Here is a 25917-nt window from a genome sequence, read left to right as displayed (position 1 = left end):
GCTGTAGATGTCACGACATTGCCCCTGGAGGGATAAAAAATCAACCATGAATGTTATGAGACGTGATAGTTATGTTTTAGTGGGCACTCTAATTTAGCCTCACAATTGCTCGAAAGCAACATAGCATAGCATCAACAACAACAAAAAATGTAAATCTTACAGAAATGTGGAAAGGGTGTTTCCATGTCATGTTCCCACAGTGTAAATCCATTCTGTCTATTTCACTTGATAGAATTGAATTTTGAAATATGTCAAAACATTTTAAATATTTGAAACTAAAATTGTTAGCATCTTTTTAAAATATGCACTTTACATTCTATGATAAACGTACTGCTTGTGTGTGTGTGTGTGTATGTATGTATGTATGTATATATATATATATTTTATTTTTAAGAGCTGTTAATTTGGTGTCAATGCTCGGATAAGGGTGTGATGTGGCTGTGTATCATTCTATTGGTGCATCTCAGCCTTACACTGTAGCTCATTTAATACATTTATGGGTCTTTTGGGGTGTCCAGTCTGGTGATGGGTAGGTTTCCTGGGATGAAAGGGTTTTGCTGCCATTTAGCTTCTGTGACCAAAAGTAAATGTTTCGATGTGCCAGGTTAAGACTCTGACTCTTCCCTCATTTTATGTTCTCTTCTACGGTCTGTATTTGTATTTTAGGTTTTTATGCTTCGCTGATTGAAGTTGTAGTCCTCGTGTTGTGGCTTTAGCTGTCTTCCTTGCCCCACTTTCACTTTATCCCTCCTTCCCCATTTGTCCTCCTCCTAACAATGTTTACATCAGAGATCCTTATGTTTATCTTTAAAGTAGAGACCAAGCTGTGGTTCTTGTTACACTGATCATTCAATTGTTTTCCTCTCTTTCTAGGACATTCTTTCCTGGGCAAGAGCATCAAGTTCGTCTGATTTATCAGGGCCAGCTGCTTCGCGATGACACGCAGACAATGTCTTCACTACACCTGACTGATCACTGTGTCCTCCATTGTCACATTTCGCAGCATGCCACTCCACAGATGCCAGCAGGTGCCCGTGTTGATCAGGTCAATGCTGCTCTTAACATTGGCAGTCTGATGGTGCCTATGTTTGTACTGATGTTGGTGCTGCTGTGGTATTTCCAGATCCAGTACAGACAATTCTTCACTGCTACTGCCACAGTCTGCCTGACTGGTGTCACTGTCCTCTTCAGCTTCATGGCATTCACCATGTATCGCAGATAATGTGTTCACATGTGTGCTGCGAAGTGCAGCACTCCTCACCCCTAATTACACCAATCAGATGAACTGCTAAGAGTCTCTGAGCGAAGGCATGGCTCCTCGACAGAGAAGTGGAGGAGGCCAAGAGAATAGTACATTGCAAGGGACAAGAGAGACCACAATAGAATGAAACATCACAGAAAAGGGTCTTTGCTAGATGTCCAGAATCTAAAAGATTGTGCTTTGTGAAATAAAGTCAAATTTGGAAAAACAATAGTCCACGGAGATGTGATAAAAATGTAGCCGAATGGGAAGTAAAAGAAGGCTGGAAATCACCAGGCCCCAAGTCTAAAGGTCACTGGCTATTGGCAGGGAAGAGTGCTTCCTGTAAAAGGAAACCTGGAACCAACTGTTGCAGAAGAACTGAGCGTACTGGCTATCTAGGGGAGAGTACAGGCCACACTGGGAAGATTGGCAAGAGGTGTCTAGAAGAGAGGTGTGGGGGTATATAGCCAAAGATGGAGAGTACTGACTTGCATAGGGAGAGCGCTGGCTGAGGAGAGACCAGCACCGTACTTGCACCTAAGAAACAATTATAGCGATACCTGGAAAAGGAGCACCTCAAAGGGTGTGAGAGGTAGACTATAGGGGACTAGATGGTGGGGGGGCAGGTGGGAAGCACTAGTCAGAAAGTGAAGCTTTGAATGGTGCAGTTATAAATTCCATTGCAGTATGAAGAGATTTGCATTCGTCTGAGTGAAAAAAGATGGAGGCCCCTTTATTGCTCGTTCTCTGCATCATATTAGCTGGTATTTTAATAAATGTTGTAAATATTCCTGATGATCGTCCCACTTTAGGAATAGCAAGGAGCAATAACTGTGTGAAATTGGTGTGGATAAGAATGCTGGCTAGAAACGGAGCTGTAGAAAACACCTAGAATTGAGGTACTGGTGAGAAATTCCTACCAAGGAGAGAAATTCTGAGAGCTACTGCAAATGGATGGATGTGAAAGCTACTTTTGGAGGCCACAGTTGGTAAAGCTTGAAGGGAAGAGAATATAGGGGGTCATTCTGACCCTGGCGGTAATTACCGCCATAGCGGAGGTCGGCGGTAGCACCGCCAACAGGCTGGCGGTGCACCGCTGGGCATTCTGACCGCGGCGGTTCAGCCGCGGCCAGAAACGGAAAGTCGGCGGTGTACCGCCGACTTCCCGCTGCCCTTGAGAATCCTCCATGGCGGCGGAGCGCGCTCCGCCGCCATGGGGATTCTGACACCCCCTACCGCCATCCGGTTCCTGGCGGGTCTCCCGCCAGGAACAGGATGGCGGTAGGGGGTGCAGTGGGGCCCCTGGGGGCCCCTGCAGTGCCCATGCCAATGGCATGGGCACTGCAGGGGCCCCCGTAAGAGGGCCCCACGAAGAATTTCGCAACTGCACCCGTCGCACCTTCCCACTCCGCCGGCTCCATTCTGAGCCGGCGTCCTCGTGGGAAGGGTGTTTCCCGCTGGGCTGGTGGGCGGACTTTCGGCGGTCGCCCGCCGGCCCAGTGGGAAAGCCAGAATGACCGCCGCGGTCTTTTGACCGCGGAGCGGTCTTTCGGCGGGAACCGCTTGGCGGGCGGCAACCGCCGTCCGCCGCGGTCAGAATCACCCCCATAGTTTGCTGCAAAAGCAATTTTGAGGAAATGGGGAAGGAGAAAAGAGGGAGAACACTAATTGTGGGCTCATTTACTGCTCCAGAAGTAATGGTGAGGAACCATGGTTGTGAAGGAGAGTCTGCATCCGAAAGGGTGAACAAAGCAGTAAATGCGGGTAAGGTTTGGGAATGCCTCCAGATCGGAGAGTGCATTAGTAGCAGCCCCAGAAGGATGTTGTAGAGGGGATATGGGTCACTGGTGAGTAAGGAATCTGCGAGGGAATGGATCTAGGCTATAACTGAATTGAGGCGAGCATGGTTATTTTGATTGTGAAAAGTAATGACTAGAGTAATGAGGGAACAGACCGTTTATAGTGGTGACTTAAGTTGTACTCCAAATGCCTAGTAGGTTGTGCTATGATTGTATGCAAAAAATGTGCAGATGGGCACCAGTTTCTCCTTCTTTGTGATCATACTTTACTTTCCTCACTCCTCTTTATTATTAGCAATGTGTTTTTGCTAAGGGACTGAAAGTTGTCCTGGTCTTGATGCCATAGGATAGGGTGGTAAAATAGTTGAAATAAAATAGTTAAAACAGGGTTGGATAGATTCACCATCTTTATTAGAAGAACATGGCTTTGATTTTGGTAGGAACAGGAAATAGTTATTCACAGAAAACGAAATTACATTATGTGTCTCTCTGTGGGCCACCTCAATCTTCCATGTGTGGCTTGTGCTCCCCATAACCCAAATATTATTAGGCCAGATAGACTGCTTGAAATCTACCAGTCGAACAGATTTCTTATTCTGCCTCTGGTACTCTACAGCTAAAATGTTTAGTACGAAGAGAAAGCAGTAAATACACCTAAGATGGTAACTTCATTGGGGATGGACCTGTATTTAATTTGTCTTTCACTATTAACGGATATTGCCACTTTAAAAGGCTTTGTTAAATGCCATGGGAGGTTTGTGGGGAAATTGGAAACAGAATTTATATCATGTTTGGTTATGCTGAAGATGTTGTATACTCCTCATTTTGAATGTAAGCACTTGAGATGTTGGTGCTATGTCAAATCTGCCTGCTCTCACAAAAATTCATTTGGTATGGTCTGTGTTCTAAATTGAACATTCAACAAATTGATTCGATCTTCAAAAGATAACTCTCATGAGGGTGGCAAATTGGTCAAATGAGATAAACAACAGTGCCTTGGTTGGCGACAACACCTCTCTGTTTAGTCACTCTGCATGAGCATATGTGGGTAACAGTAAATGGGTGCCCTCTCAATTGATTAAAGAATAACTATTTCTTTTTTAAAACTCTGCTTTTACTTGCCTCTCTTGAAAACCCAAGGCAGTCTGTTTGGTCAAGCTCCATAGATACATGTATTTCATCCAAGCAGAAAAGACTTCACTTGCTTTCTCTTGTATGCATGAGTTATATGTCTCTTTCTCTTTGTTTTTTTGTTTTTTATTCTTTTTTGGCTTTAAGCTTGCTGTCGATAAACCTTTTTGCCGTGTGCTGTTTGCCATGTACTATAGCAGGTGGCAGTATCTTGCTGAAAATGCTGAGTTTTCCCCATGATATCTGCCTTTGGACAGTGATGCTATTAAAAAACTGTGTGCGATTAAAAAGCTGTCTGGTTGAAGTGCCAGCAGGTCTTGTGCTGTTTTGTTTTGCATGGCCTACACAATTTGGTTGTTTTTGTCATCCTGTATAAATGTGGCTATATCTTTTAGTAAGAAGAGGGCATAATGACCCACATGTTGCAGGGTGCTGCTTCAAGGAGTTTGCTATTGCAAATAAGAAGACATTTTCAACCAGAATCCAACAGTTGGAGGCAGAAATGTAGTGCATATTGAGTTTCTCCCAGATGTCCTTCAGGTGATGCTACAAAATGTGATTTAAAAGGACTTTTAATTTAGGATTTCTTGTCCATCAGCCTTTGGCTTTTATTTCTAGTCTTTACATACTTTTTAAACTGAGAAATGGTTCCGCTGCTGAAATGCCAGATCATATTTTGAAAAAGGATAATTTGACAAATCTCTTGTTGGATATTTCATTCTTCTATTTTTCATGGCTAATTCATCCCTAATAATTCCCACGTACTAGACATAATCATTTTCATAAGACCACTTAGTTTGCTAAGCATCTGCAGGTAGCCGGTTTGAAGCCCAGTGCTGCTGGCTCTCGTTGATCTTTGTAGGAGCATCACATTATAGTTCTACGAAAGATAACAAATGCATAGTAGAAATTAGTGGTCCTCATTAACCTATATTTTAGCTTCCTAACAGACAGAGCAATTATGCATGCTGTACTAAATACAGAAGGCAACCCAGATGAAATATAAATGAAGGGAAGGAACTACCATAAGGAAATGTTGTTAGATGTAGCCAGTCATGGGCTGCTTACTGTAAGTTCTCTGAATCCTGTGATGGAAAATTAACACTTTTTCATTATCTCTGATATTCATAAACATTTGAATATCTTTATGCATGTGCAGGATCTCAGAACACACAAGTTCCAATGTTAAAGAAGAATTGCCATGGCAACATTTTTGGTCTTTTTTTTTTTTTAATGCTGTACATTTAAATCAAACCAGGTATTAGTGCATTTGACTAAGATATCACCCTAAACTCTAATCTGAAAATCCATCAGTAAAGAAAGTGCCCATACTAACACAGTTACAAGAGAAAATAATCACTGCTACTTTAAGAATCCCAATCATTTGTCTCGCACACTTTCATTCTTTTTATGAACATAGGAGGCTTTTCTTCCATTTTACTTATCTTCTGCTCTATCACTATATCTCTTCTGTTTTTGCAGGTACTTTTCTGGTGTTGTTAGAAATTGTGTCTCGTAGCTAGCAGGCTGTCACTCCATTTAGGAATCTCAAAAGATGTTATATAGGAGACTTGGTGATTGAACATTTCAAGACTAAGTTGGGCAGAGAGAAAAATAACTTCTGGGAGTTCTTGTGCAGTAGGATGGGGAGGGGGCTTGATTCCTTCTCTTCTGCCCTTGGTGTGCCCAAGTCTTTCTTACTTCAGGGTCCCTAGACTAAACTAGTCATAGCTTCGGCTTCAGTGTGAGCCAGCCTCAAGGTATTTGACATTACCTTTGGGGGTACTGAAGGAACCCTGTCACTCCCATGAAGTTCAAATATGGGTTCACCATTATAGTGTTTGTTGAGACACCAACAGTTTTATTCTTTAATAGCCTCTACAAACTTAGAACATTTAAACTGTTGGGACGATGAGTACTAGTATGCGTTGGTGTGTCACAGAAAGAAATAATTAAACCATTTGTCTCTATGTGCTCCAAATTATGTTCGCTCAAAAATAGTATTCATTAAGTAGTAGGACTATCAAACTGTTTTGTCTGTATCCTAATTAATGGGGATTTTAACTGCATTCTAAATACCAAATTAGTAGCTTCTAAACCTAGACATACAGGTTGAATGAGAATTCTAGAGTTTTTATGTCGTATATGATTGCCACTCTTAAGCTTATTGATATTTGGAGGTACCATAATGCTCATAAAATGCTTACATTTTTCCCCTAATCCCTACAATCAGTATTCACACATCAATCTCTTTCAAATATGTACTAAAATGACCTTGAAATTTGGTGACCCGTGATTCTTTTTAAAAAAGTGTTGTTTAGGATACTGGCAAACTTAAATAAGATCTGGGAAGATGCAAAAAGATTTCTTAGCATTCCAGATCTGAAACTATCTCTGTAGAATAAGTCTCATTCATTGTCCTGAGGTTCTCTAAAATTGTTATTACTTCTCGCGTAAGTAGTCAGGTTTACCTCGCAATCTTTGAGTCTTACATTACACTGTCTAAAATTTCTAAATAGTTTAATCAAATAGAACATTGCCCTAGATTCACAGGTACCGAAGCAGATATAGTCCACATGTTTGCTAGGTAACCTGTACTTGAGTAGTTTTGGGCTGCAGGTTTTCACAAACTGAAAGAAATTAGCTGAATTTAGGTTAAGCCTAATTCCATCAGTGTATTATTGGGTATTCATAGAAATGTTTTTTGTTGTTATCCCATGGTGACTACTAGACTGCTCATTGAAAGAAAACAGAAAGATGTTTGAGTCATGGCCTTTGTGGAGTGGTGGCAAGAATTTAACATCCGCCCCAAATGGAGACAATTTAGTTTTGTATTTGAGAATGCAAAATTGAACATTGCTATCAGGTTGCTATAATTTTTTGTTTTTCTTCTAGTAATTAGCCGTTTCCTCGATCTCTTTCTGATACTTATAATAAAAATTAAAGGAAATCCTTGATCTACCTCCTACAGGCTCCCCTCTCTGTGTTTCATTTCATGTCCCATGACGAGATTTAAAAAAATGAAGACTGACGTAGAAACTTTAAAATCTTGAAACAAATGAGTTTCTTGAAAAATACTTAAAAAGCTGTGGAAGTGGCCAATGGCTGGCTTCTACCCATACTGTGAAAGACACAGATAATTGCAACACTCCTTAAAATAACAGCAGAATTAATTTTTAGAAACAAACATGTTTTAGGGGAACAACATACCAACATGCTTATTCACCAGCAGGAAGGACATCAACTTCATAACATTCAATCCATTATCTTGCAAGCACCACCCCGCATGCTGGCACAAGAGGGGCCTGTTTTTGTCTTCTTCGTAGTTTAAACAATAAGGTGCTAAATATGTTTGACAGTGAGATAAGGAATCCGATTTCTCTACTCACCACACAATAAATCACGGTAACACCCTTTTATTTTTTTAACTTTCTTGTTAATGAAATGTCACTCAGGAAAAACAAGGTGCTTGAGAAAGTATAGAAAAGTAATGGCCACCTAGTCAGGCCTCGAAAAATCATTACAATGTTACTAGACCTGCAGGTAAAGTAACTTGAATAATCTACTCAACCATAACTGTAATGTACTTGACCCATAAACAGATCTCAATTGTGTGACCCTGGGCAAATATTTTACTTTACAAAGTCGCCCTTTTCTTCATTCTCACATATGAGTGTACCTTCAGATATGTAAGCTCAGCATTTCTTCTGTACAAAAAAAATTCTTTGATTAAATGGACTAAACATTTGCTCCATGTATAAAAAAAATCTAGCCCACTTATAGGGGACGTATGATCTATTACTTGCCTCTGTTTACTAATAGTATGTCTACCTGGGCAGGAGTGTTTTCTAGGTTTATGCTTAAACGCTCCTTTTTAATATATTACTAAAGCATGATGTGGTTGCACACTGTCATTTACAGAGAGTAGATTTCCATGAAATGTCCAAAAAGCTTCCCACTAACTTGCAGCTTTACTGATAAAACTATACAACATATTAACAAATCTGTTAAAAACAGGTTTCAGAAAACATTTATTCTTTGCACATCACCAAGTAAAGTGTTCTGATTTGTTTTCATTGTATTAAAATATTTTTTTCATCACACAGAAGTACAAACAATGGGCTTTCACAACTACTGAAATGTATTTTGAAATGTTTGTACAGTTGACTTACCTATTTAAATGTTTTATGAAAAATAACTGTCAAAATTCTGGAACTCTGCAGTCAAAATTAATTGTAACACAAACTGCCTTTTGACCTCTGTCTTTGAACACAGAGCAAATGTGACAAGAAGATTATGTAAAGGCCTCCTTCACTTTCTGACTGAACAGAACACCTGTTCTTTGTCAGTTGCCAGAAGGCTCGAAATATGACTCCCATTGCAGTGAACGAGTAGACTTTTCGAGGTCTGCTATTCCACATATGTCTTAGTCTAAAGTAAAGGCTAAAAAAATTCACCAATCCTAAATCAACAAGCATTGGCAAAGCCAATAGGTTTTACCTTTGGTTTTTCTTTTGCATTCTACCTTACAAACTAGGTATTAAATATTAGAAAACGGTTATACTAATGTTTGTTTTAAATTTGATAAACTGTTAATACTTGACTATGTTGTGATTTGTGTTGAATTAATATCCCAGGGTTCCAAACTCCTACCTTATTTAATATGGGATTATATTAAAGTATAGTAATGCGTAGTTAGTAAAGTGCCACTGCACCATTCAAATCATGGGCCTTTTGACTGCAAATTAACCGCTATTGTGACTGCCTGTTTATTGGTAAACTATAGCAATATTTAGTGTTTAGTGGGGTTCCTGCTGCAGTACTGAAGTCATGACTCTAGTGCCTGCAAGGTAACTGCAATTATGACTGCCTGTTTATTAGTAAACTTTAGCAATAATCTGTGTTTAGAGGGTCTCTGACAACTTGTGGCACTAGTGCTACTGCACCATTAAAACCATTACCTTAGTGCCCGCAAGATAAATGCCCTTGTGACTGCCTGTTTAGTAGTAAAATATGTCAATATTTGGTGTTTAGAGGGGTTCTTGGAGCTTCTGGCTCTAGTGTCGCTGCACCACTAAAATCATGACCCTAGTGCTTGCAAGGTAACTGCACTTGTGACTGCCTGTTTAGTAGCACAATTTAGCAATAATCTGTTTTAGAGGGGTTCTGACACCTTGTGGGACTGGTGCCACTGCAACTGCTGCATAATTCAAATCATGACCCTAGTGCCTGCAAGATAACTGCACTTGTGACTGCCTGTTAATAAGTCACTGAGAGAACAACAGTTTGAAATAAAACATTGCCAATTATACAAATGACTTTTTCTTTAAAAATTAGTGAGTGGTAATTTAAGAAACGAGCACACAAATAATTTTTAATATATACAACTGTTATCCATCAGAAATGTAATTAAGTAAGGAAAAATGCAACATAATGAGACCATTTGCTGTTTGCTTTACATCTGCACTCGATACTACATTGCACAATGGCCTACAAGTTTACACATTTCAACGCAAATGAAGTTGCATTCAGTTAAACTTTTCACATATAAACACTAATTAATAACCAAACACCAGAAGGTGTACTTCAACCATGCGGCGGCAAAAGCAGAACAGAAGAGCATGAAGTGAACTGCTAGCCAATAAAAAGCAAATAAATTAAAGCAATGTTGGGGCGATGTTTGAATGAACAAACGAGAAGTTCAGGTAAGTAAGGGGCGAAATAGAGGCCCGTTCTAAGTCACTTTAAAGAATTATTTTAGTAATAAGACTTCGCAAGCACAGCGGAAGCGAAACCTTAAATGGTGAGGGGGCTGCTTGCGTACACTATATGAGTTTTCACATTTTAGTCTGCATAAAACATGAGTGCTTTCTGGCATTCAAAACTGTAAAAATAAAAAATAACCACCAGTAAATACCTTTCATTCGCAAATCTGTTCCCAATACTGTGCATTTTCTGAAGCCCCATGAGTAACTTTTTTTTATCTTATTTGTGTATTTATCAGAACACAGTGCCATAAAACAATTTTACAATTTGTCTATTTTAAAATCGCCCTTAAAATCTTGTTACCTACAGTAATTATAGTAGTATACATCATGAGAATTGGTACTAAAACAACCATATTTCTCAGTATACATTTTGTTTCTTCACATGGAAAATCCCAAACATAGACAGCTAATCTATTTAAAAATAAATCTTAAAATTTCACAATTGCAATAATTTCAGCTCTACAAAACATCTATTATTAGAACTAAAACCATATCTCTCGATGTTACAAGCACTTTTTTTTTCTAAAATCTGGCATAATATCAGTTTTTGTTGATTGCTTTAAACAAAGACAGTGTGACTCAAACATCAAGGCCCGTATTTATACTTTTTTTAGCGCCGCATTTGCGCCGCTTTTTGACGCAAAACGGCGCAAACCTACAAAATACAATGGCATTTTGCAAGTTTGCGCCGTTTTTGCGTCAAAAAAACGACGCAAATGCGGCGCAAAAAAAGTATAAATACGGGCCCAAATTTAACTTGTAACTCATAACTACAGAGTCCAAGGTACTCCACTATTTGCAAGCTCTTTTGCCTCTGATATTCAATTAACCACTATTCTTATGTTTTATTTATTTATTTATTTTTAACATATTTTGATCTGGAAGTGAGTTCATATGGAAGTGTTTAATCTGCCCTCAGTAAATTGACCTCATCTTCTTGAGCACATTTTATATCATACCCGCTAACAAGTTTAGGGCTAAGCCATAGAAGTCCAAGAGTTTCTTTCTGATACTTTTAAGCTGTTGCTAGGAAATTATTTCAGAGAAGTTAATTTTCTCACTGTTGTGTAGTAATCCCAAATTATAAATTTGACCAAAAGGTTCCACTGAGTAAAGTAAAATTCAATCTTATTAACGGGGTCATAGAATTAGATGGTAACTGAAATGTTTTCAAATGATAACTTTCTTTTTCTTTCCAAAACTCAGATCTTAGGAATCATTTTTTAACTCAAAGCTTCTAAGAGCTGCTACAGAACTTTTCAATTTGTGAAAAAGTGGGCATCCTATGAAACATTAAGTAAAAATGTTAGTACTAGATATTTATAAGCTATGACCTGCTCTAGGTTAGTCTTACCAAACTAAGAAGATCATATTCAAGGGCATGGTTGGCTGTAGATACACATGTTCCTCCCATTTAGTGTTTGGTTCGGAGTGTTACAAGTTGTGTTTCCTCAAAGGATTTTTCATGTCACGGGGATCAAGTGACTCCTCCTTCTCAGTGATACTGCATGTGGGCACCAAGTCCTTTGTTTAGACTGTTTTCTCTTCACCGTCGGGCTTGGACATATATTCTTCGCTCCGCCTTCGACTTGCTTCTGTCCGAGACTTTTTCATTCTGTCCTTTATTCAATGGTATTATTTCAATCACGATTTAAAAAGAAATTTTTTTATAATTACATTTTATTGGTTGCACTCCAACCCGAGTGAAATATACATACATACATACATACATACCTGAAAACATTGAAGAAAGAAAACAGAAATTCCTTGTCAAAGCATTGTTCTACGCAAGGTGGTCTAGCACTATGGACATTCAGTGTTTATACACTCTACTTCTGCAGGCCTTTCAGTGTCTTAGGTGCCCTATCAGACATTATTTCTCCCACCATATCTGGGGTCTTTCACTAATTCCCAGAATTTGTTAGGGATTTGAATATTTTTACCTATCCTGTCTCCCATCCACCCCATATTTCATCGTACTTCTTTTCCTTACCTCTGCCCTGGTATTTCCCTTTCCTTGATTCAACATCTTTCCATATCCTCCCACCATTCTTTGTATCTCCGATCCCCCACTTCCAAGCTATGTCTCATTTAGCCACCATAAAAGCAAGATTAATCAGTAGCTTTTGATGCCTGGTATGATCTGTTTGTCCCCATATTCCCAGGAGTACTGCTTCCGGTTTCAGTTCCAGAGAATTCCCAGTGGCATTCTCCATGGCCTGCCCCACTTCCTTCCAGAACTCTACAATCTTAGGGCAGCTCCATATGGTTTTGATAAAAGGTGCCAGTGTCCCCACATCCCCTCACACAATTTGCATTTGTTGCCTTTCCTATCTTGTTTAGCAACTTGTACAGGGAGTGCAGAATTATTAGGCAAATGAGTATTTTGACCACATCATCCTCTTTATGCATGTTGTCTTACTCCAAGCTGTATAGGCTCGAAAGCCTACTACCAATTAAGCATATTAGGTGATGTGCATTTCTGTAATGAGAAGGGGTGTGGTCTAATGACATCAACACCCTATATCAGGTGTGCATAATTATTAGGCAACTTCCTTTCCTTTGGCAAAATGGGTCAAAAGAAGGACTTGACAGGCTCAGAAAAGTCAAAAATAGTGAGATATCTTGCAGAGGGATGCAGCACTCTTAAAATTGCAAAGCTTCTGAAGCGTGATCATCGAACAATCAAGCGTTTCATTCAAAATAGTTAACAGGGTCGCAAGAAGTGTGTGGAAAAACCAAGGCGCAAAATAACTGCCCATGAACTGAGAAAAGTCAAGCGTGCAGCTGCCACGATGCCACTTGCCACCAGTTTGGCCATATTTCAGAGCTGCAACATCACTGGAGTGCCCAAAAGCACAAGGTGTGCAATACTCAGAGACATGGCCAAGGTAAGAAAGGCTGAAAGACGACCACCACTGAACAAGACACACAAGCTGAAACGTCAAGACTGGGCCAAGAAATATCTCAAGACTGATTTTTCTAAGGTTTTATGGACTGATGAAATGAGAGTGAGTCTTGATGGGCCAGATGGATGGGCCCGTGGCTGGATTGGTAAAGGGCAGAGAGCTCCAGTCCGACTCAGACGCCAGCAAGGTGGAGGTGGAGTACTGGTTTGGGCTGGTATCATCAAAGATGAGCTTGTGGGGCCTTTTCGGGTTGAGGATGGAGTCAAGCTCAACTCCCAGTCCTACTGCCAGTTCCTGGAAGACACCTTCTTCAAGCAGTGGTACAGGAAGAAGTCTGCATCCTTCAAGAAAAACATGATTTTCATGCAGGACAATGCTCCATCACACGCGTCCAAGTACTCCGCAGCGTGGCTGGCAAGAAAGGGTATAAAAGAAGGAAATCTAATGACATGGCCTCCTTGTTCACCTGATCTGAACCCCATTGAGAACCTGTGGTCCATCATCAAATGTGAGATTTACAAGGAGGGAAAACAGTACACCTCTCTGAACAGTGTCTGGGAGGCTGTGGTTGCTGCTGCACGCAATGTTGATGGTGAACAGATCAAAACACTGACAGAATCCATGGATGGCAGGCTTTTGAGTGTCCTTGCAAAGAAAGGTGGCTATATTGGTCACTGATTTGTTTTTGTTTTGTTTTTGAATGTCAGAAATGTATATTTGTGAATGTTGAGATGTTATATTGGTTTCACTGGTAATAATAAATAATTGAAATGGGTATATATTTTTTTTTGTTAAGTTGCCTAATAATTATGCACAGTAATAGTCACCTGCACACACAGATATCCCCCTAACATAGCTAAAACTAAAAACAAACTAAAAACTACTTTCAAAAATATTCAGCTTTGATATTAATGAGTTTTTTGGGTTCATTGAGAACATGGTTGTTGTTCAATAATAAAATTAATACTCAAAAATACAACTTGCCTAATAATTCTGCACTCCCTGTATAGTACACATGGTGCAGTATTTTAAGTTGTATTAGTTTAAGCGATGCAGGAACAGCTACCTCTGCTGGAAACAAAAGTGCCTCCACCCAGTTGTCCTCTCCCAGCTCCCCACAATCCCCTCTCCACTTCTATAATGTGTTTTGTGAGGGTTGCGTATTTCTCATTATAGTGCTGTATATAAGGGAAATTAGTTTCCTTGATATCTTGGGGGGGGGGGGGGGGGTGTTCTGTGTTTCCGACTCTACAGGAATGCTGAGGCATAGTGCTGCCTTCAGTCGAGCATATTGTAGCCATTGTGTATCTGACATTTTATATTATTTTTTCTGGTACGAAAATGGTACCAAACCATTTGCGTCCCATACTTCAGCAAGGGACGATATCCCTATGGCATCCCAACCCCTAAAACCTCTCATGGCAGTCACTTTAGGCAATTTTGTGCCCTCCCATATAGGCATCCTTGTGGTCATACGGTTAGCCCACCCTATTTATCTAGTAAGTTTCCACCATATCTGTATGACCTTCTTTGTTGCTCGGCTATATGCAGGTCCCAGTTTTCCCCATATAACTAGTGTAAGTAGCTGTTACTGTGCATGGTTTCCCTATCCATCTGGAATGCCAGATCGTCCCATGAGGCAAAGACCCAATGGTTGATTATGCTCACTTGTGCTGCTGCATAGTATTTCCGAATATTGGGAAGGGCAATGCCCCCCCCTTCATATTTTGACCTTTGCAATGTACAAAAGGGCAACTCTGGGCTGGGGTTATCGTATAAAAGCCTAATCTATCTCCAGAATTTCATGCTAAAGCCCATTTTTCTCCGGATTCCAAACCTATACCTCCATTCTACGGAGTCTAATGCTTTATTAGCATCCAAGGAGAGTATTGCTCTCCCTCTGGTGCAATTTGTTATCAGGGCCAGATTGTTATGAATGCTGCCAGAGATTCAATGCAATATTGCGGACAGGTATAAAACCACTTTGATCCGGATGGACCAGGGTCATCATTACTTTTCTGAGTCTAATCGCCAGCACTTTAGCTAGCATTTTGATATCAGCATTGAGTAGTGAGATCACCCCGGTCCTTGGGCTTGCCCGATTTAGGCTGCAGGACAATTGTTGACGATCTCTTATCCCTGAGGAGTTCCCCACTTTCGAAGGCTTTTAGTAAAGCTGGGTGTATGTGTGATTGTCATCTTGCGGAGCTTTTGGAAGAACTCAGTCAGAAACCCCTTGGGTCCTGGGTTTTTTCTTGTCTGTAGTTGCCCCATCACCTCTATTAATTCTTCCTCAGTGATATCCTCTTCTAACACAGCACTATGAAGAGGGGATAAATGTGCCATAGTACAATCCACGATCAAGCTGTCTATTTCCTCTTCTGGTGTATCTATGCAGGATTCGTAGAATTCCGCCAGTTGGGTAGCTAATCCCTCCTTCATACTTTTGGACTCTCAGATTATCTCCCCCTTAAGTGTTCGTAATTGTCTAATAAATTAGCCTCTTCGTTCTTTCTTGCTTATCCAGGCTAATAATTTGCCTTTCTTGTTTCCTGCCTCATAGAGGCATTTACTTTTCAAAAGATATTGGTGCTTTACTTCATCTCAAGCCAATATATTATATTCCTCCCTTTTCTGAACCATTTATTTTTAATCTCCTGATCTGGTGAGGCCGCATATCTAGTCTCTAATGCTATGAGTTCACTTTCCAAAGTGAGTAATCTTTTCTGCCTCACCCTCCTGTCCCCAACTTCCCCCACTAAGACCACCCCCTGGTGGCCTTGTATGCCTCCCATCAGGTCACCAGACTCTGTACAGAACCTGTATTTTCTGTGAAATTGTATTGGGATGCTTTTACTATATCTTCCATCCCTTTTGTGTTTTGAAGTTGGCAGGTTTCCATCCTCCCCCAAAAAAACTCACTTTTTCTCTTCTCTTTCTCTCTTCTCCTCCTCTTCTTTCTCTCTTTCACTTCTCTCTCTTCTCTCCTTTTCTCTTCTTTCTCTTTTTCTTTCTCCTCTCTCTCTCTTTTTCTTTCTCTTTTCTTTTTTCTCTCTTCTTTCCCTCTCTCTTCCCAGGGATATAGTCACCTGCAACCGAGCGTGATCACTAACTCCCCATGCCAGGTAGGTTGCCTCTGTAACTCTATGTAACAGATCTGCAGTGGTAAAGAAATAATCTATTCTTGAGTGGATATCGTGGGCAGCTGAATAATATGAATATCCCCGGTCCCGTTCATGGAGGATTCTCCACACATCACAGAGGCCCATTGCAGATGTGAACCCCTCCAATTTATCAATGGCAGGGTGCTCTTTGTGCATTTTACTGGGTCTCTCCAACCGCAAATCCATTACTAATTAAAGTCAGGGAGGCCCTATGTGGAGCCCCCCATCCAGCCCCCAGGCCGAATCCAGATAGGCTATATCCTAATCAAGCATTATTGGTCCTCTGTTTCTCAGCCCAGCATGCCGGCCGTCATTGGGGATGGGGGGTTCCCCCTGTGGCATCTGTTCCTCCTTAGATCCCCGCTCAGATCCTGACTGTTCTGTGACACTACCGTTTGTATCTGGGGTGAGCTTCCTCCGTCTGTTGTTTGCTGAGGTCCTGTTTTTTTCCTGGAGGGATTAGAGGGTCTTCCCCTGTGCCGCCTTGATTTGCTCCTGTGTAAGAGTAGGAGCAGACCCCTTTCGGGCTCTCGGCACCCTTCGTTTCATCTTGTTTTGTCCATTGCATGTTCTCATCCTCTCGGGCCCGGTTTTCATGTTGAAGTCCATGCGTTTCCAGTCATTGCCATGCTTCATGCAGTGCCATTAGGAGGTGTGTTTTTTTCCCCCCATATTCAATCCGGAGTTTTGCTGGCTACATCAGTGCATTTTTTCAATGTAACTGTTGCAGGGCATTCTTGACTGGGGCAAAAGCGCCACTCTGTTTCTGGACTAGGTTTGTGTAGTCCAGGTAGATATTAATATCCTTCCCTTCTATCTTTCAAGGACCTCTCTTCCTTGCTATCTGAAGGATTGCGTCTCGATCTCTAAAACTCATTAGGGATCCTGTGGGCTCGTTTCACAGAGAAAAACATGGAGGGCTTTCCTAAGAGCACTTTGTCGCTCAGCCAGGACTCGTTGTATAAGTCCAGGGATGGGACCTCCATCTTCTCCGGGACCCCAACCAGACATATATTATGGTTTTGGGACCTACTTTCAATGTCCTCCAGCTTGTCCACCATTATCTTCAGCTCATTGTTCATGAGGGCCATCTTCTGAGCAAAGTCCTTCACCTGTGAGATCGTTGTCCCCAGTGTATCCTCTGTTTCTTTAACACAATCCTTTAATTTCCCATGGTCCTCTCGCATAAGGCCCGCCTCTCCCGTGAGTGCTGCAATCTGTATCTCTAGGGCCTTCTTGGTGTTCTTTATGGCTGCTAAAATCAATGTGGTATGCTGTGTCAGGGCCTCCCTGTGTTGCTCCCACATTGCCCTTCACCCGTGCATTACTTTCTTATGAAAGGAGGAGGGATGACCCCGCCACCAACTTCTGCCAACACGGGGGGAGGAGGAGGAGGAGGAAGAAGACACTCACACCCACCACCCCACCCCCTTCTCCTCTCTACACCACCCTTTTGCCAGGGCCTCCAACCGATCCTGCCCCCTCAGCCAGGACACAATGTCAAAATGTCAGCCTCTGCTGCAGCGCCCGGCCGCACCATTTCCACCTGCACAGCCGTCACCTGTCACACAGGCCACCTGGGGTTCCCTCCTCTGTGGCAATCCAGCTCCTGAGCTTTGGCACAGGAAACCTCATTTCTTTGCCTCTCTGCTGCCACACTGCTTTGTCCTCGTGGAGTCTTCTATGCGTCCCTGTCCTTGCTCCCGCGTCTGCCACCTTCTCTCCCCAGCTCTCCTGGTCGCCCGCTCTGCCGTCTCCTTCACAGGTGCCTGGGGCCGAGTGTGGGATGGAGACCACATTTATGTGGTATTGGGGGGGTCCTGTTTCAGGATACTCCCTTTTCCAGGCGAAGACTGTCGGAGCTCCGGATTACATGTCCCACTCCATTGCTGGCTTGGACGCCTCTCAATTTCATTTTCCACCGTGTGTTCGTAGTTTCTAGCTCGTCTGGTCCAGTACGAACTGCGCTCCTTCAGCTGTGGCCTCGTCTGGCGTCGGGCCTACCTCCATGTGGCAACGAAGAATATGCTGGATTGATGGAACGGACACCATTTCATTTCTGTCCTCTGTGCCACTTCAAGTTCCCCCACACCAACCATCACCAGTTGTGTAATTTGGCCTCTTACGGATCACCACGAGGCTACCTGCGATGAGTGTCTATTGTTCAGATCGAAAAAGACCCTTCAAGGCCGAAGAGCGTGCAGTTAGGAGTTGGTGCCTAAATCCCCAGACGACACTCCAGGCTTGTTTGGGGAAGAACATGAGCTGGGGGAGCCCGAACAGAAGGAGGCTGTCTCCATTCAAGGTTCAATCCAACAAGGAAAGCCAAGAGGTTCTGTTTGCACAGCAAGTGAGTACCACAGCCCCTCCTGGCCCCACTAAAACTTATTTAAAAACAAAAAGCCCTTACTGAACCACCACTGCCACCAGGCCATGGATGGTCTCGGGAGGACATTTCTGCTGCCCTGCCTGTCGGCTCGGCATGAAGAAAAGGAAGACTACTGCTGCGTCTTCAGTATCAACCTCTTCAATTTTGGTCCGAATGATAATTACCAAGCCTTCGGCACTGAGTGTATCAGTTCGAGCAGAAGCAGCTTCGAATTCGGTTTGGCATCCAAAAAGGTCCATTGACTGAAATCTTTGATACTGAAAAGCCGCAACACAATCCCTTTGAAGAAATTGGATTCTAGTCAATCCTTTACTACAGTGTCTCCTATTAAGCACATATAAGAGACTACAGACCCTAAACAGCACAGGTTATATATACATGAAGGGACAGGATGTATTGTGGCTACCCCTTCACTTACTTTTAAAAGGAACCTAACATTCCAGAAGGCCTTGGAAACCTCACCGCCTCCGAAAAAGACTTTAAAGGACAAAGCCACTGCGACCAAGCCTTTACCTCCTCCCCTTCCTCCTCCACCACATTCACCACCCCTGCTTCCCCTCCACCTACTTTTCCTCCTCATTCTCCTACCTCTCCCACTGCAGGAGACTTCACTCCTCAAGATTCACTTTTGTTTGTAGGGGTAGCCACATCCAGACACCCTAGAGATTCTTTTGATCCAGATCCTATTATTAAAACTCACCCAGATTTATATCCTGCATGGTCCTCCATTCTAGAGGATACTACTAGCTACCAACAGGTCTTTGCTAGGGCAGCTAATTATTACAATGTGCATCTCCATAAAGATGCAATAGAGCAGGATTTTTTGTTTGATACCCTCAACACAACCAACAGAGACATTCAGTTCCTTCCTATGCTTCCAGGTATGCTTCGTCACACAAACAAAGTCTTTATAAAGAGCCTGCCCACTCAAGGATTATAACACGCTAGGTGAAAATTGGTTAATTAGGGTCTTAAATAATCTCCCAGCAAGTGCTCCATTGTCAGCATTACGGATAGATCATGGGTTGAGGTGTATTAATGACATGGTGGCCTTAAATTCCTTTGTATTGGCTGAGAGTATGGACAATTCGGAGCGCTCCACTTTTCAAAAGGCCCTAGAGGAAGTCATGGGAAAGTAGGGGGCTAACCGGATCCCTTGGCTTAGGGCAGTTAGGGACTGCCTGAGGTAGATTGGGGTTGGGTAATCCTTGATCTACCCCCAAGAGATGCTTTATTAGTATCAAAGCAGGCCTTGAAGAGCGCCTTTTTGCAGTATGCTGACCAACATACTCTACTAGAGCAGGTTCCCTAACTGCCTCTTTTACTGAGTTTAAAGTCGAGTATCCTCTGGAGTCCTTCCTGGATGAAATCAAGCCATCCCAAACTAGGACCTTGTTTATCAAATTTCATCTAGGGACTTTGCCAACTCGTGCTTTTACTGCTTCATGGAAATGTAGGTGCTCTGATCCTGTTAAAATGGGCCCATTTTGCCTAGGTGAAGTTAAAATGGATGAACATATTGTTTATAATTTGTCCAGGCTACCGTGGGTACAGGAGGAGATGGATATTGCCTCTCTGTCGCAATCTGGGACTGAGCGAGTATAAGGTTGTGTGTAGAGTTCTTAGAAGTGACACTAAACAATGTATTGTTTTTGCTGTTTCTGGGTATTTAAAGTCCACCTGGAGGCTTAGACAGAAAGTTACTTACCTGAACCCTGTTTTATACATGTATTTTAATGGTTGTATTTTTTTTATTTTTTAATGGCTTATTTTAATGGTGATTTTTTTTTTTTTAATGTACCTATGTATTTTATTTATGCTCTTTAATTACCTCTGGTCAAGTAAAGGCTTTATGACTCTTGAATAACCCACAGGGTGGACAAGAAATACAAGCCTGCACCTTCCGACTCACTATTCATCAGTTTGCAGGTCCTACCAGATTCTATGGTGGCTACCACTGCCAGGAAGAGAGCTAAGAGCCAGGCTACTGGGGACTCTTCTCCACCAGAAAAGGAGAGCAAGAGTCTAGGGAGCATATTTAAGAAAAGTTGTTCTACCCCCCCTGCTGCCACCATGTGTGCGCCGTATCTAAGATAGGGCGCACCATAGCGCAGGGTAGGAGGGGCAATAGCATAATTTTTATTGACGCTATTGATGTACTCTGTAGGAGTAGCGCCAAAATATTAGAGCTGCTCCTGCAGAGTACATAGGGGCCCATTATAAATAATGGAAGCCCCCTTTTAATGCCTGTCTGAGTAGGCGTTAAAAGTGCGGTTAAAAAAGAAAATAATGCAAGGAAGGCTTAGATTTCCTTGTGCGATTGTTTTTGGAATGCCCCCTTTGCATACATTATACCTGGCGAAGGCATAATATAGCGCAAAGGGTTACAAAGTGGTGCAATGCATGCATTGCAACACTTTGTAAATATGGTGTGAGGATTTAGGCCTCATTGGGCCACATTAGCGTAAAAAAATCAAAATGAAGCTAATGTGGCGCAAGGGGTTTATAAATATGCCCCTAGTTGTGTCAGAAGGAAGTGTGTCTGCACAAGCAGCAAATCATTGGTGTAGTTCCAATTCGCAGGCCTTCCTCTCTAGGTACAACTGTGGTCACTGGGATGAGATGGAGAGGCTCCTCCAATATCTCCACGATGAGCACAAAATAGTTGGCCAGCATATTGTTGCAGATTGGGCAAACAATTGCAAACAATACTCTCAGATATGCATTAGATGCTGCTAATACAGCTGCACTTGGGATAAACACCAGCATTTTCTTTTGAGGATACATGCATGGCTTAGATGTTCAGGCTTTAAGCCAGAAGTTCAACAAGCTGTACTTAATATGCACTTTGACGAGGAACATCTCTTTGGGACATATACAGGCAACAGTTTCAAAGGCCGGGGTAAGAGCACTACCACCAGTGGTTCACCTTTCTCAGGCAAACACTGACTAGATACATCTTCCCAAACCCCATCAGTAGGGGGGCTGCCTTCAATAACACGAATATCTTGCCTTTCCAAAAGAAGTGCAGTCTTTAATCCTCAAAGGGGCCATAGAGCGTGTCCCATTACAGTATCAAGGAACAGGAGTATACTCTCTATACTTTCTCATACCCAAAAAGGACAGTTCACTCAAACCCCTAAACCAATACATTATTCCAGGTCACTTTCACATAGTTACTTTTCAGGATGTTATTCCACTGTTTTAACAAGGAGACTACATGTCTGGTCTAGACCTAAAGGTCGCCTACTGCCACATCCCCATTCATCCAGCACAACACAAACACCTAAGATTTGTGGTCTCAGGAAAATATTATCAATTCAACGTTCTTCCTTTTGGAGTCGCAACTGCTTCCAGGGAATTTAACAAGTGTCTAGCAGTTGTTGCAGCATATCTCAGTAGACAGAAAATACATGTATTCCCTTACCTAGATGACTAGCTCATTAAAGCCAGTAAACTACCACAGTGTCAATCCCACACGCAGACCACAGTAGGGTTCACAATCAACTTTCTTAAAACCCACCTACATCCTCTTCAAGTTCAACCATATCTAGCAGCCATTCTCCATGCGAAGCTGGGGGTTAGCATACCCAAATCCACACCGCATTCACAGTTTCCAACAACATCTTCCTCAATTTCAGGAGAATCACAATCAGGACTGTCATGTGTCTCTTAGGGATGGAGATGGGAATGAGCCCCCCTGTTTTGCCATTGTTCCCCATGCTGGACTCCACATGCATCCACTGCAGCAGTGTCTGTTTTTCGTCAGTGGTCTCAGTCACAGGGTTGCCTTAAGGATCTAGTGTTGGCAGCCTGCCATACTCCCCGCTTTCTGTGATAGTGGAACACCATCAACCAATCAAAAGCGTGGCCTTTTCGAGATTTTATGCCTCCGCTCATTCTGACCAAGATGCATCCCTGACAGGGTGGGGTGTGCATCTTCAGGATCTCCCAGTGCAGGACCTCTGGGATCTCAATTACCAAACGATACACATCAATTATCTGGAGCTTCAGGCAGTATTTTTTTTTTTTTTTTTTTTTTTTTTTTTTTTTAAAGCCCTGAAAGCTTTCCTTCTTCACCTGTCACATAAAGTTGTCTTAGTCCGGTATCTACAAAAAAGGGGTGACACGATCATCTGAGTTATCACAACTTGCTCAGACAATAAGGAAATGGGTTCTTCACCACCACAATTACCTAGTGGCAGAGTATCTCCCAGGATCAGGCAACCACTTTGCAGACCTGCTCAGCAGGATGCATCAACAAGTCCGTGAATGGGAACTCCACCGACAAGACCTTCAAAAGTACTTCCAAAAGTGGGGTGCTCCTCAAATGGACATCTTTGCCACAGTGAAAAAAGCAAAATGCCCCAGTTTTGCATCCAGATACCCTCACCCTCTGTCCAAGGGCAATGCTGTCTAGATTAACTGGTCAGGGATATTTGACTATGCTTTTCCACCTCTCTCTCTCATTCCTTTTCTGGTTTAGAAACTCAGACACCCCTCTCGCCATGATACTGGTAGCACCTATTTGGGCAAGTCGGCCATGATTCACAAAACTCCTGGACCTCTCATATGCTCCCCACACGAAGCTCCCCAATCAGACACCCAGATCCCAAGTTACTCAACCTTGCACTATGGCTCCTGAAGTCATAGAGTTTGGTTATCTCCAATTACCTTCTGAATATATCAAGATTCTCAAGGAAGCTCGTAGACCAACAACTAGTGCATGTTAGTAAAAAACAAAACGTTTCCATTTTGCTGCCTGCCAATCCAAAAACACTGACCCCCTTTAAAACATCTGTCTAAGATATTGTTTGCTATTTGTTTCACTCGCAAAAGGCAAACTTAGCTTGCACTTCAATACGATTACATCTTGCAGCCATAGCTGGCTATTTACAAAACAGACAACATACTTCTCTGTTCAGAATCACAGTTATCAAACCATTTGTGGAAGGACTTAAAAGAATAATTCCACCAATACTACCCCCAGTCCCATCATGGAATCTTCATATAGTGCTCACTAGGCTCATGGGCCCACCTTTTGAGCCACTTCATTTATGTCCTGTTCAATTCCTGGCTTGGAAAGTGACTTTTCTAGTTGCTATTACATCACTCAGATGTGTAAGCGAACTCCAAGCATTAACTTTAAAATAACATTTCTTTCAAATACATAAAGACAAGGTGGTCCTCCATACAAAACCAAGGTTCCTACCAAAAGTAGTTTCTCAATTTCACATTAATCAACCATTGAATTACCAGTTTTCTTTCCTCAAACTTATTCAGTGGCAGAAAGAGCACTACACACTTTAGATGTCAACAGATCACTCGTATTACACTGACAGGACTAAACAGTTTAGGAACACAAAGCCTCTTTTTGTAGCTTTTTTCAGTACCGCAGAAGGGTAATGCAATTTCTAAAAATGACATAGCAAGGTGGGTTGTTAAGTGCATACAAACCTGCTAAGCTAAAGCAAAAAGACAGCTGTCACTAACTCCTAGAGCACATTCCACTAGGAGAATAGGTGCCACTATGGTTCTTTTGGAGAACATTAAATTAGCTGACATTTTTAAAGCAGCTATGTGGTGTACACCGCATACTTTCACAAAGCATTACTGGGTAGATGTATTAGCAGGTCAGCAAGCCAATGTAGGACAGGCTGTCCTAAGAACACTTTTCCAGACAACTGCAACTCCCACAGGCTAGCCACTGCTTTTTATGGCGGGACTGCTTTACAGTATGTGCAGAGCATGGGTATCTACAGCCAAACATGCCATTGAATGGAAACCATTATTTACCCAGTAGACATCTGTTTGTGGCATGTAGTGCAGTAGATTCACATGCGCGCTCCCACCTCCACGGATGCCTGTGGCAGTTTGTTATATTATATTTGTGCATATGTACATACTCTTGCATGGACATCTCTTTATCTATACTTCTTCTACACAGTCTCTTACCAGCCTGTAGGAAAACAGTCTAATGAAAGACTCTATGCCCATGCACAGTATCACTGAGAAGGAGGAGTCACTCGATCCTGTGACTCGGAAAAATGCTTCTCGAAGAAAAACAACTTGTAATGCTCCGAAGCTAACACTAGATGGCAGGACCATGCAGAGCATATGATTCTACAGCACTAAGTGCCACTAACAGATGTATACTGGGTAAGTACCATTTTCCTTCTGTGACTGGTTGGCAAAAATCTAAAAAATTCAGTGTCAATTATCAATCTGTTCACCCATTATTGCTCTAGTGATTTTGACTTTCCCCACCGGACAGTAATCCATAATTATTAGATAATCTACATAAGGATGGCAAGCTACATGTCAAGACCCAATTTTGTGGAGGGACAGTTGTTTTTTCTGTTCCAGAAACAGGCAGCTCTGTCAGATATAGGCTTTACAGAGTCTGAGCCATTAACCTGCCCCAATTGTTCATATGCAGTGTCTGGATCATTACCAATACATCTTTTTTTCACATTCCCCGACCTCTTAACCCCTTCCATTATATTTCACAGTCTACTAAATTAATTACAAATCCACAAAACATCAGACAACCCATGCACCTCAAAAGTATGTTGGGCCAAATTCCATAAAACAATGTTTCTGATTGGAATGCTTGGAGTGAAATCCTTGTGTCATATCTTTAAGAAATGTATTTTCTTTTTGTAACCCAGCAAAATAAAGAAGTTAAGATGTTTGCCCACCAGTAAGGATTGTCTGCAAACATACCTGCTGCTACATTATCTAGACCACAAGACTTGCCTATACCAAGTATTATTTCACCTATGAACTCTGATTTTCTGATGTCCCCATACACCACCTTCTCCCTCGTAGGGTTCACTCCCACTTTATATTGACTAGTAAGTAAGTCAGTCATTTTTTTTTTTTGTACAGTTAATTAAAACCTCAACTATTAAAAAGACCATTAAGACAGTATCTCTTTAGAGTATAAAATGCAGATAAAAAACCTTCACAATATATATTAGAATAATATTATAGTCCTACCCCCAAAAAAGTTATAATCATAGGAGCTGTATTGCAACTTAAATAGATTAAGACACAAGGAGAGGGGTCTGTTATAGTAAAAAAATTAAAAAATAAGGTGCAGATGCAGCAAAGTGTGAAAATAGTAGCCAAGAGGGGAGGAGTCATGGGGGAGGCGTGGCCTGACGCCGATGGCAGAAGAAGCCTCTCCGTGAGGCTCCTGCTAGCGATCCCCACTCCGGTCCAGCCTGAAATGCAGTGGACCCCCAACCCGCCCCATTGTCTGGCTGAAAGTGCAAGGGGGTCAGGAGGCTCACTTTGAGGGGCCTGGCCCCGAAGGGAAGAGAGTTTTGGGGCCGAATTTGCGGACGACGGGGTGCTGCGGAAAAAAACAAGATGGTGGCCGCGATCTGACCGGCGTTCCCGGCGGCCCACGATGCACTGCAGCAACTCCCGGATCCTATCCAGCCCACCCCTCTGTGAGTCCAGAACTATAAGGGGACCTGCCGGTTCCCTCTGAGGGCCCAGCACCG

At 42.2% G+C, this 25917-nt stretch overlaps 1 protein-coding gene across 3 annotated transcripts in view; it reads left to right on the top strand.

The window, feature by feature from the left end:
- Window positions 1-25917, top strand: part of TMUB1 (transmembrane and ubiquitin like domain containing 1) — a 281266-nt gene that overhangs the window by 86589 nt on the left and 168760 nt on the right. For 2 of the 3 annotated variants that reach the window (XM_069210740.1, XM_069210741.1), the window contains exon 3: window positions 874-1045. In XM_069210740.1, coding sequence (XP_069066841.1) covers window positions 874-1045 — 172 coding nt within the window. Of the gene's footprint in view, window positions 1-873; window positions 4478-25917 lie in introns of those variants that run through there. The other variant, XM_069210739.1, reaches the window with a different exon arrangement.

Source organism: Pleurodeles waltl, chromosome 10 (assembly GCF_031143425.1).
Source record: "Pleurodeles waltl isolate 20211129_DDA chromosome 10, aPleWal1.hap1.20221129, whole genome shotgun sequence".
In the NCBI taxonomy this organism is placed as follows: Eukaryota; Metazoa; Chordata; class Amphibia; order Caudata; family Salamandridae; genus Pleurodeles; species Pleurodeles waltl.
This window is presented reverse-complemented; position numbering and strand designations above follow the sequence as displayed.